This window comes from Callionymus lyra, chromosome 1 (assembly GCF_982586985.1).
Source record: "Callionymus lyra chromosome 1, fCalLyr1.hap1.1, whole genome shotgun sequence".
Taxonomy (NCBI): domain Eukaryota; kingdom Metazoa; phylum Chordata; class Actinopteri; order Syngnathiformes; family Callionymidae; genus Callionymus; species Callionymus lyra.
Genome location: NC_141818.1, coordinates 16,232,477 through 16,244,778, shown reverse-complemented (window position 1 = coordinate 16,244,778; position 12,302 = coordinate 16,232,477). Strand labels below are relative to the sequence as shown.

The 12,302-nt window shown below is 39.8% G+C and overlaps 1 protein-coding gene across 1 annotated transcript in view; it reads left to right on the top strand.

Moving 5' to 3' along the window:
• The window catches only part of pdlim2 (PDZ and LIM domain 2 (mystique)), a 33,786-nt gene that overhangs the window by 8,071 nt on the left and 13,413 nt on the right, over nt 1-12,302 (top strand). The window contains exons 3-6 of the mRNA XM_087794879.1: nt 1,616-1,767; nt 6,417-6,486; nt 6,828-6,979; nt 8,121-8,178. Coding sequence (XP_087651005.1) covers nt 1,616-1,767; nt 6,417-6,486; nt 6,828-6,979; nt 8,121-8,178 — 432 coding nt within the window. The remainder of the gene's footprint in view (nt 1-1,615; nt 1,768-6,416; nt 6,487-6,827; nt 6,980-8,120; nt 8,179-12,302) is intronic.

The window sequence follows — 12,302 nt, the reverse complement described above, 5'->3', positions numbered from 1 at the left end:
CTCCTGAACTTTCACACAAGCTTATCAAAACCATATCCTCTTGTTTTTCTAATGGCATGCCTTGTAAAGTCAATTTCCTTTGCACTATGCCTCTTTTCTTGTCTTTGTTTGTGTCCGTTGGGCTTCTTCACACCTATTTCCTTGAGTACTGAACTCGCTAGAATGGGATGGAAATAGATTACATGAGGAGGAAACCACTGATTACAGTACCAGTGGTGAGTTGTTCCTGAATACTGGGGACAATATTTGGATCTGGAAGTGGAATGTGGTAATCATGCATTGAACACACGTATGGCTATGCTCTTGTATAACACCTGAAAAATGTTATGTAAGTTTTGTAAGATTCTTACTTCAAATATCTTATCCAATATGCTGTTTAATGCTGTGTGTGTGTGGCTCCTGTCAATGCCATATCTAACAACAGTGCCACCATTGTTCCTGTCCTTTTTTTCGAGTGGCATCCACCAGGCACTATAGCGAGATAGCTGGTCAATGGTTCAATATTTTGTCCTTGAATAGCTACATCTGCTGGCCCATTTTGCCTTAAATCGTTCACAAAACAGATTGTCAGTTAACAAAGCCTAAATTACAGTCAAACCACCACAAGGTGCTTTTTAAATTGTTTAACTTCAAGAGCATTCATTGATAGACAAACTGCTCTGGTCAGGCATAAAAGCCTCCCGGGCTTATTGTGTTGCTACCCGCTAGTAAACATGAGACACTGTTTGCTTGTCTCAAATATCAAAAGGCTTGCGTGAAGATACATGAGGTCCTGCCGAGAGGTAAAGTTCCTAAACTGTCTCTCTCATCAGGATCATGTGAGGTGGTAAGCACTTGGCACCAACGTGGATGACCTCTTTTATTTGTTTTGGCCTCAGAGGGGCTGTTTGTCCCTTTTTCATTTGAGAAAAGGGTCCATGAAAAGAACCTCCAACTGTGCCCGGTGGATGTGAAAATGGACATGTCCCGATCAGAGAAAAGAAACAGGATTGTAGATCACCACAGCAACGCTTGATTGCCTCTAAAGTGGGCGACTGGCAACCGAGCTCGGTGGCATGCTGTTTACATACAGCTCTTGCCACCGGTAGGGAATTTTAGTTGCAGCATGTTTTTTGACGTGTTTTGCATTCCTTCTCGTTTTCTTTCAAGTGTGTATATTGTTTAGCCGACAATTATTTCAATATTGCGGCAGACAAAACCTGAAGGCTTGTTTAGCGTGGACCCAGGAGCCAAGCTTGAGCTCAGGCTTGAGAATTATGTTTCGGCCCATTAGTGTGGAATTCCCTCTGATGCGGTAGAACGGCATTGGCTTTGACGTGTAGTCAGACTGCTTACAAGGGTCAGGTCCAGTCAAAGCATCAAATGGTGTCCCACTAATGATTTCTCCTCAAGGGTGTCATGAATCTGTCAACTCTTGAGCGTTGCTACTTTGTTCCACATGTGAGAAGTCTGTTGGTATTTACTACAGGTATCATGTGTTGGAGACAGGAAAGGGAGGCAGCCAACTGTTAACTCTGCCTGATTTACTCCTGTTTTCTTGTTGGAGACTAATCTGCACAATAATACTTTCTTCTTGATCTTTGTTGTCCTCAACTTTTACTTGTCTGCCCAACAGGTCAATGGGGGAAGCAAAGCAGAGAAAGCAGACCTGCAACCTGGTGACATAATTTTGGAGATAAATGGAGAGAATACAGCTGACATGCTCAACGCAGAGGCTCAGAATAAGATCAAGAAATCAAAGACTAATCTACAGCTGCTGCTGGAAAGGTAAGATGTTTTGCTGCATTTGAACATTACTTTTCTTAGAATGCTCTTATTGTTAATTAAAAAAAAAAAGTAAATATCAAGCTACTTGTTTTCTATATAGGCTCTTTATATCTTAGGTACTTATTTTCAGTTGCAAAAACACGCATTTTTATTTTTTCTTGTCTTCTATACAATTGACAAAATACTGTTATTTATTTTCCCAGACGACCAAAACGTGCATGTTGATTAATTGATTATGACTCACTTGGAAGTGATCAGAATTTATTTGTGTTTTGTAGTTTCTTATGGATGAAACTGATATGATATGAAATTTCTTTTTTTTAGGTTTGGTTATGTATGGTTATGCATGTTATCAAACACAGTGTACAACTGAATAACTACAATTATACATTTCCTACGACTGCAGTAATAATAATAACAATTTTTCATTTCAGAGAGCAAAAATAATTTAGTTGTACGTCTTGGTCTTTATAAAGTCGTATTCATTTAGGCCCTTGGCGGAAGGATGTGCTGTCTGGGTTTTCTATTTGCAATTTCTGTTCAGTAAAAGGATTAAAGTCATCGTATTAATTATGAAATCAATATAATTGTTCGAAAGCGGTTCGAAAATGAAAGTCCACTTATTGTTTGTTTTTATGAGATGGGCCTTGAAAGCTCTTCACGGTGTATCGTGACTGCTTAAGCCAGCCGTTAACACAGAATTACAGGATGCTCTGTGTAGCTCCTCATAAACTCCCGAAAACGTCCCTCCAAAACGGCAGTCGCTTTAGTTTCCATCTTCTTTTCCGTTTGTAACTTTATCGTCGACGCACTGTACAAACAAATCAAGTGATTGTAATCAGGGGAAATGCCAGCATGGATTAGAGCCACGCTGTTCTCTTCCCGAGTTCCTCTCTGTAAGCCCCGACTGTTGCGTTTTTGCCAAGTTCTGTTTAGCTGATGGATAATTGGCCACTCAAAAGATTTTCCTATAAGCGCGGGGTCCTCTCTGTCTGGCATTTTGATTAGTTCTTCCCAAAACATTAATTTCTTGTCACTCTTCCCCTCAAAAGGTCTTGTTCTTGTGTGCTGCTGCCAGCCGGGCACTTGACAACACACACTCGCACGTGTGCGTTCACATGCTTCCTCCTTGGATGTTGTACATCCATGTGAGAGAATTTTTCTCTGCTGACCTCACGTCTACTCGCAGGCCAGAAACAACACCGTTCCCCCTGCCTGACCCAGGATGCTGCCACTGCTCGGCCATGTTGATTTAATTCGGCAGCATCTCGTCCAGCTTTTAACGTTAGAATAAGACTGCTCTGTAATTAAGATGCACACTTTGGCATTGCTACGTTTCTTGTTGCTTTTTTGGGAAATACTATATCTGTTTGACATCTGGTTGGCAGTTTGTTCTCATCAAACCAGCAGTGAAGTTGTGGTCCGACAGCTGCTCAGAAAAATCGGACTTCCTAAAATAAATTTATATATATTTTAAAGGGCGTAGCTTAACGATGACATGCGACAACACTTTCACATTATTTTTCTGAAATTGGGGGTGCTCTACACCAACAGAAAAACACCATCTTGTCATTGACCCAGAAAGCTGTTGTTTGGCTGGCCATTGTTGACAGACTCGTGTTTGGCATTCATTGTTCTCTGAGGCGTGTGCATGCTGATCTCACACTCGCTGGATAATTTGTCACCAATGCAGTCGTCTTATCTCGTTGCACCCGTTAATTAGTCCAGCCATAACACGAAAGTGTCTGATAAGAAAAACATGTTTTGGTTTACGTGGTGCAAACAGTTGGTTGCATGCGGAGGAAGTGTGGTATTGTATGATTGCAGAGCTTAGTAATAATATTTTATTTTATCCACATTGCAGCTTACATGCAACAAGTATTATTTTATTTAAGGGGCAACTAATGTGTTGGTTTAAGTGTCTCTTAAATGGATAGATGGATGGAATTTGTTTGTAGATCTTGGACCTCTACTGTACTCATGACCATGTGTCTGTTTGTACAAAACATTTACATTAGAAAATGTGCTTAAGCCCCGCCCACTGAAAACACTTTAACAACACCCACACTTGGTCAATTATCAAAGTTTGCATTTACAAGTAAATCAATCCCGGAAGTCTCTACCTCTCAGGGTCACATTGTACAAACAAAGCAGGCTGACTGGAGGAGTATTGAAGACCATTATTATGCCATAATGAACTCCGCTGTCATAACCTCTCCTTTATAAAGTAATAAGTTCAGAACATCATCATGATGAGGGACTTACTGCATCTTAGTTTTTTTCCGACACACTGTAAATCAAAAAGAAAAAAAAAATCAAAGTTGACTAAAACGGAAAAAATAATAACTTTGAAGAGAAAATCTGAATGTATTCCATGAATGCTAATTAAATTAGGATTCACAAATACATTTGCCGTCTATTTCCTTTCCGTTGACCTCAGAAGATTGATGATTTATTACTTATTTTGCCTTTCTTTCTGTTGGTCAATCGCCAGACAACAAGATTCACTTCTTCTGGGATTTGGATGATTTTGACCATATTCCAGGACATGTTCTGGAGGATTGTTTTTTATTAAAGTTAAGGCATCAACAAAAATAAGACTAAACAAATCATTTCTGGCTCCTATGGTGTCAGAACTACAATGTCGTGGCTTATATTTTGCGCAGTTCATTGCGGTTCCCATATTAATTTGTTAACTGTTATTTATTCCCACGGTTAACTTTATAAACGTTAAAAAAATATTTAATAACATGGTCTCAACAACGATGCACTCAAATATACAACTTTGACTAAGTTTTACTGAGTCATTATGGTTCAAAATGTAAGGAATAATTACCTAAAATGTGAAAACGTATTTATAGTGCTGCTTTGACTTGTTTATTTTTGTCTACGTTTTTTCCTGCAATCCCATGGTTCACCAGTTGATGGAACACTTGAGACAGTACGTAGTAATATAAACACATGTCAATATGATAATAAATGGTGCTTAAATTCTAAATGGTTATTAATGGAATCTAAAGTAGGTTCAATTAACTCCAATAATTGGAAAGGGATCCTGATAAGACCTGCTGCAATTCACTACTAAGCTGGATAGACAATCTAGTTTCATTCTCAGCTTTATTGCAGAACCACGGAAACTTACAGTAATGGTGTCGAGGGCCTACAAACCCTGAATGATTGTGTTGTCCCAAGTCTGGACTTTACCCTCACTGTAAGTGGCTCTGAATGGGAGTTTCGGCTACAAGAAATGTAATGTGACAACATTGCTTCGCTCCAGAAAATGGTGCCAAGAGGAGGAACCTTTTAATAGTCACTGCTTTTAGCTCTCTGGAGCAGAGCCTCCATCGCCAGTACAGAGCTGCAGTGTCTTGTTCATGCACAAAGACTCCGCTCTTGAGACAATCTTGCCATCTTGGACAAAAGTAAATGTTCCTCATTAAGGGTGGGAGCAAGTGTTTAGAGTACTTGTTTTAGCTAAGAACATTTTCCATAGGCCAGCAACTGTTTCACACAAGTTTTAGCCATCAGGTTTATAAAAAAACATGGCTTTAGGTGCCCGCAATGTGCACTGTATGACTTAATTAAATTTAGAACGATATTCATTTTTCTTCATGATCAGCCATAGTCTGTTTTATCCGAAGGGGCAAAAAGTTTAAATCTGTGTATAAAGGTTTTGCACGTACATTTGTACATGATTTATTTTGATATATTAAAATAATTTAATTTCACCAAGTTACAAACTCTTTCCATTCTATACATGTCATTTCTGCAGAGCAAGAAAAATATTGTCATTCTTGTTTTGACGTTCACTGAGCTTATTTGACTTTTAGAAACTTGTGGTATTTTTAAAATGTAGAGGAAATCTGGAATCCGCCTCGGGCAGGTTAACAACGGGTCACCACGATGACAGCTAAGGGTTGCTCAGGATTGTTTTTAAACACTGATTTATGTCGGCTTGAAAAGTGGCCAGGAGGAGATTTATCCATCTTGTGTGGCTGAGGCCTGCCGCCGGAGGTCAACCGTTTAAGACGAGACGCCACAGTCCTCGTTGACCTCTAATACCGCTCATTGTTTGCAAGCCGCAACTTCCTCCAGTGAAAGTGATCGTCGCTCACATGTGTGTTTGCTAACTCGGTGTAATCGTATTACTCTTGAGAGGGTGGAGGGTTATCATCTTTGCAATATGCATTTTCATAAGCAGGGACCACAAGAGGTGTGTTTCTGGGTGAGTTACCACAGGCATCCAAGCTGTCCTGTGTGCCTCATTACTTCGGGCTCACCATAGAGCCAGTCGGCCTCTGGACCTTCAGCCACAGGGCAGTGTATGTTTTTGTTGGCACTTTCACTGCTCATATTTTCCCCTTCGAATCCGATGATGGAACAGCTTACAGTGCGTCTTTCTATTAAAGAAACTTGAATGACTGTTACTTACAAAGCAACAACTGGATCCTTAGAAGATTTTACAAACGACTGTGAGCCGTGTGTCTTATTCACCCCGGAATCACAAGTCTACTTTTAACGTTTATTACTCCTGCATTGTATTGATGACTATATTTGATGTGTAAAATTTAAAAATCTTCTTGTCTCACCCGTAACTTTACATATTGCAATTCTTATTTACTGATCGATCTATGTTTCTGTCTCACCAGACCTGATCTTCCCAGTCCTCGACAGTCTAATGGCATCACCACTCCTGAACAGCTGACTGGGCGCTTTCAGGTATGAGCTTCGACAATTTTAATACATTTTAAATTCTGCAGAAATGCCAGGGACCAGATAGATTTTCTTTTAATGAACTGAATCCATTTGATCCCAGTAGAAGGACACTTTGGTTCATTCTAATGGCACATATTATTAGAGAAATTACATCTTAACCTCAAATGTGCCTCCAAGCTAATCCAAAAATATTTAAAAAAAATACACCATCAAATAACGAAAAGACTCTTTGCCTTTGATTTTTGCCGCGTTGGATTTATTTGTTGATAGTTGTTTTGTACCAAGTATGTGAACCACCTTGTTTTAATGCATTTGTTTGAAATAACTTCTCGTATGTCTCGCAGGAGGCTGTAATGGTGAGTCGAGATGAGAACCAGAACTACAGAGAGTACACCATTTCCAGCCCAGCCTCACTTTCTCCTGGACCTTATTCACCCGTCCCTCCTTCCAGTCCCAATGCAAAGAGGGAGAAAGTGATACAAGCCATTAACAAAAGGTAGCTCACCTCCTCTGACCTTTTTCCTTTCTGTTAACAGACGGGTATTTAAGAAGATAGTGGCTGCTGTGTTTGTCGGCAGTCAAAAGAGAGTGCACAGGATCTCTGGACCATTGATTAGGTTACAAGTTAAAGATTGTGATTATTCAACCTAACACTTTTAAGATAATATTAATATAATGTGCTTTTGAACATGCAAATGGGGGCGACAAGTGAATCTCTTGACTCGCACATCAGTTCCCAGGTCAATAGGTATGTCAGACAGCAAGTGGAGTCATGGGATTGTACTGTAGGAACAAAGGAAATGCACAGGATATCACATTCCGCAGTTTGTATTCGCTCTCACAAAAGGCTGAATGTGGAACATTCTCCACACTCATGCACTCATGTTAAACTGTGTTCATGCCATTTGATCATCATTTTATGCTTGTTAGTAGAGCAATATGTATGTTATCTGTGGTACTTTTCACACCGATTTACACACACATAACACAACTCACTTAAATAATAAAAAAATCATTTAAATTCTACTTTAAAAAATATTTATTTGTATTGCCATTTGTAGGAATTATGCGCACCGTACAGGATACAGAGCAAATGCACTAAATGAAGTTTAACATGATTCAGACAAATCTGTAAACGTAGACACTTTTAAAGGTCATCTAGAAATTTTGCATGAATATATGTTCGCAGTGTTTACATTTTCTCAGGCGCCATATTTTATACAGTGGCTGTAGTGAGGGGCCATCATGCAAAAGAAATTGGGGTAAAACTATAGAATCAAGCTATGGAGGCAAAAATGTATATTTGCATTTAATTAAACTTTTAAACAACAACTTTAAGACTTTAAGAAGGGGGTGGGGATACTCGCAATAATTCTAAAGGCCGAGGACAAAAGTCCTCAAACAAAACCCTATAGTCAAATATAGAGACTAGTTATAAATAATCATAGAATTCTTATAATGATTACAAAATAAAAAGTTTTAAGTTTAAGTTTTATATTTGACCTCATGAGGGCCACATAAGTCCAGTCAAAGTGCCTGCATGTTGCCTCCAGGGCTCTCTTTACCTGTGTCTGGTCTTTGTGATCATTTTTTAAAACCTGTTTTAATCGGATACCTTTTGTTTTTTTTCTTGTTAGTGTTCAGCTGAGATCATGGTCACCCGAGGAAAAGCGTCTGTCCAGACCCCTTTCACAGGTTAGTTTCTTTTTCTCTGATATTAAAAAAATGATATTAAACATCATTTTATTTATGTTTAGCCTAATACTTTGGTCACATTCTGTAAACTCACTAAGAAGTCTAAGAAGTGCTTGACTCGGATAACTCTTATTTAAGTTTTTTTTTTTTCAAACATGCATTTTTGTTTAACACAAACATACTAGTTCCCTTTCAATTGTTAAACGGTTGAGCCTCACTTGATGTCCTGCAGACTGATGTGAGCTTCACAGTAACAGCAGGATGCAGAGGAGGTTTGACATTTTTATAACAGGGAGTGTATGAACTGTGAAGGTCAGTCTTTTAAAATATCTGACATTAAGCTGCTCAGAAGTCAGAAGTGCTGCCTGCTCCCAGAAAATATACGAGTCAAAACAATGACCTTAACCTTTGGTGGTCTGAGCGGCGTCTAATTACTCAAGCTCATAGTGAGAAGTGCTAACATGAAGACTGGAGGTTATCATGCGAGGTCACTTTAAAGATCTCGATGCTTATTTACCAGTCAAGCAATGTGGGGTCTCTGGGACCGAGGCGTCTGAAAAAGTGGTGAGAAAGTTCATCATGGGCTATTTCAACTATGTCTACATGCTTCGTCTCACGCACGGGTCCCACTGAAGGCAGGACATGTGAGATGACGGGGAAGAAAAACATTCAAGACCTCTTGTAATGGCACATGGATTCCAGTCATTTTTTTATAACTCTTGTGGAGTGTATATTAGGTTGGATAAATATGCAGTGGCTTGAACTTAAAAACATTCAAGTGTTCCATCCTGTGAGCTTGTCGGCTGAGAAAGGCCACTTTTGCGTTTATTCTCCCAGATCAAAACTCTTGGTGCTGTTTACACATGGACTAGAATTCAGATGCAGTGTCACCCACAGCATCGGCCCCTTCTGAGGTCTTTTAAGGACGGCTTTGATGGATGTTTCACTGAAGACGGCCACAAAGCCATCCAAGTGAAATAAGTTATCTGGTGGACATGGATCATTTCTTACTTTTAATTTGATGTGACTTCAATTCCTTGTGGTATTTTTTCAAATAGTTTTGAGGCAGGATTTCTGTGCTGACATGAATGGGCTGTCACTGACAAGCTCTTTACATGAGGTTCACTTCAACGATTAGATTTCTTCTGACAAATTAATCTATTTATCATATTACATCTAGCCTCATGTGTTTGAGACAGATTTTAATCTTTTGAACTCATTAGAATGACAAAACCGATGATGTCTGCAACTCTAAACACCACTCAAGAGTAGGAATGTAGAGTCGTCCATCATTCTGCTGAAGCGTGCGAAAACCCCCAGATCTTGATTATTGTTCAAATATATTTGCTGACAAAACCTGCATATTTGTTTATTTATTGAAACACCCATTAAACTTATATTATTTTTTTGACAAAAAATTGTTACTTAATTTTCATGTGAACAGAATGTTTTCTTAAAGATTGAAATGAGATACTGTGCTTTACACACGAACAGAGACGGAAATGATGAGATGAAGATGGAGATTTGACTAATGATTCATTGCCATAATAACTGTTGCATTCAAGTGCAATTTTCTCTTCAACAAATGTTGCTAAATCCCATGAATTCTCATGAAATTGATCAACTACATGGAGCCAGGATTGTCAGACTGTTGAAAGTATTACTACTGTATAATGTGGCTATAAAGAGCCACTGGGAGGGAAAACACAACCTAAATGGTTTGAAAAATGCCCCAATTAGTCATTGTGGTTTCAGAAATGGTCAGTTTTCTCTTTATGTTGAGATATTTGAGGTTATGAATTTGCATTTTAAAACAATAATTTGGCTCTTTGAATTTTACATTTTTGGCTTCTTTGAGTCTTCAGATGAGTTCATGCAGTATTTTTTTTCATCCAAACCACAGAAGAAACCTTCCTTTTGGAGCCCAAGTAAATCTCTAGCCTGCGATCTGGTGTGAAATGCAGCCGGAGCTATGTTGAGGTTGTACGCTCCAGCGATCAGACATCAGCAATCAGCTCACTGCTCACAAGGCGACCCCAGTCCACACACTGTCGTGCCTGTGGTGCTTCTCAAGTTGGACAACCTTCAATTTTTAAATTAACTTGACTCTCATCCATTCAAAAAAATTCCCACTAGGAAACTCCCTGAATTTGACTAAATTTGACTTGATTAGTGGTTTTATAAAGTGACGTGTGACTTTATTTGCTCTACAAAATCAAAGGCATATCCTTTTTATTCATACTCAAAAACGAATCTTAATGATGATCTGAGTTCTGTCATCCAAAACATTACCAAAAGAACGGAACTTCTGTGGTCGGGCAAAGCAGCTCATTGAACAGAGATGCTGGAGCCTCCATGACAAGAACCATCTGTCCTGAACGTATCGGGTGATCAGTCCCTCCAAAAAGCTCCTAAAAGACTTTTCCTCACTCTTCCATGAGGTCGAGAGTGATGCGCAATAGTATCCCCCATTTTCCAGGGTGTTGGATATCCTGAGAAAACGTGTACAATAGTGGCTGTGAAAGCTGCAGATAGTTTTTTCTACCTCTCCACAAGGCATGCCCTTGTGTCCTCTGAGTGGAAGTGGACTGAGGAGGTGTGTGGTGGACACCAGGGAGTTGGTTGACATTCCCGCGTTATACTTAGGCTATCACACTCAATCTACAAGGTCAAGTTGTTTCTCCAACTGAGACAACAATGTAGCCTTATTAGCCTGGTTTAATGGAAAAGTAAAGACGACCATTCGGATTACACTACGGATAATACTTGAATTAGATTATTTATTTCTTTTTACTACATTGGTTATGAATGTGACCAGTAATTACAGTCGAGCTTGCTTTAACACCATAAGACAGATCATATATTTTCACTTTTTAATCCTTCTTTGATGCATTTTCTTTGCAAAAGAAAGTCGACGACTCCTGCGTAACACGGCCTGAAAACCAAGTGATCTCACCAGAGAAATCCAAAAGAGATTTATGAAGCCTGTGTTTGTGAAGTCTTCCAAAGCACTGATGCCAACCTGCTACCTTCTGCTGAGCACTGCGCTTCTGAGGAAACAGGAATGCAACAGTTTCCAAAGCTGTTTCCACTTACGACTTTTTGTTGCACTTTATTAAGATCTCGGTGCCTTTGGGTTTGTTGTCATGAGTAAAGGCTGTGAATAATGTTGTGTATACCCTAACCCAAGCGGCCAAATTCTGTTTTAGCCGTGACCTCATTCGGGGCCAATTTTTAAACCCATTTTTTAAATCCGCGGTTGTTCACTCTTTTATTTTGCCGCAAGGTTTTTGAAGTAACGTATAAATATCTTCTGTGGTTGAAGACGTCCAGGATACTACTTGTCCTAAGGTCCAAACGACTTGAACCCTTCCTGGCTAAATATGGAAGAGTGGCCACAGAAGGATGATGTGTCACTGGGCTTTATGCAAAAAAGCACTTCATCCGTCTTAAGCACATCTTTTTTGGCCAGAGTTCACCCTGCTGCACGCAAGTGGTCAAGTGTGTCCTACAGTGGTCTGGCGGTTGTGGCTGATAATGGTTGCATCTGTGGTCACCTCTCTGGAGCTGACATGCACTAGTCTGACTATGCCCTAGGAGTAAAGAAACTGGACAAAATGTTCACCAGTTGAAGACCTTTCCAAAGAAGGCCTAAATCTAGGATGATGGACAATTTGAGCTTTTACGTGAGCGAGGCTGGTGTTTGGTTTGGCAGCCTGATGCTTTGCTAAGCAGGGGAGTATCAGGGGATTTAAGCTGGCAGTGCAACGGCAGAGGGATGTTTTCTTCTGCTCTGACAGTGTGATGCCTTTTCACGTGGACCTGTAGCCATCGAGCCAGGAATTTACTGTGGGCTGTTCGCAGGCAGCATGCCTCTCCTCATCCCCACTGATTGATCAGCATCATCTGTTTTTCTTTCCTTTGGAGTGGAAAGGCACACTGGGTCCCTTTTTCTCCCTGCATAAGTCCCCTCAGCAACACCCATCATGGCCACTCTGGCCAAGTTTTATGAGAAGGTTTTTGGCCAGAATCTTGATGAGACGTTTTACAAGGTAGTGCTGTTTACGAAGGTGGCGCAGAGTTATGTCAACATTCCAAAAATTGTTGTCGAGGGAATGATATGT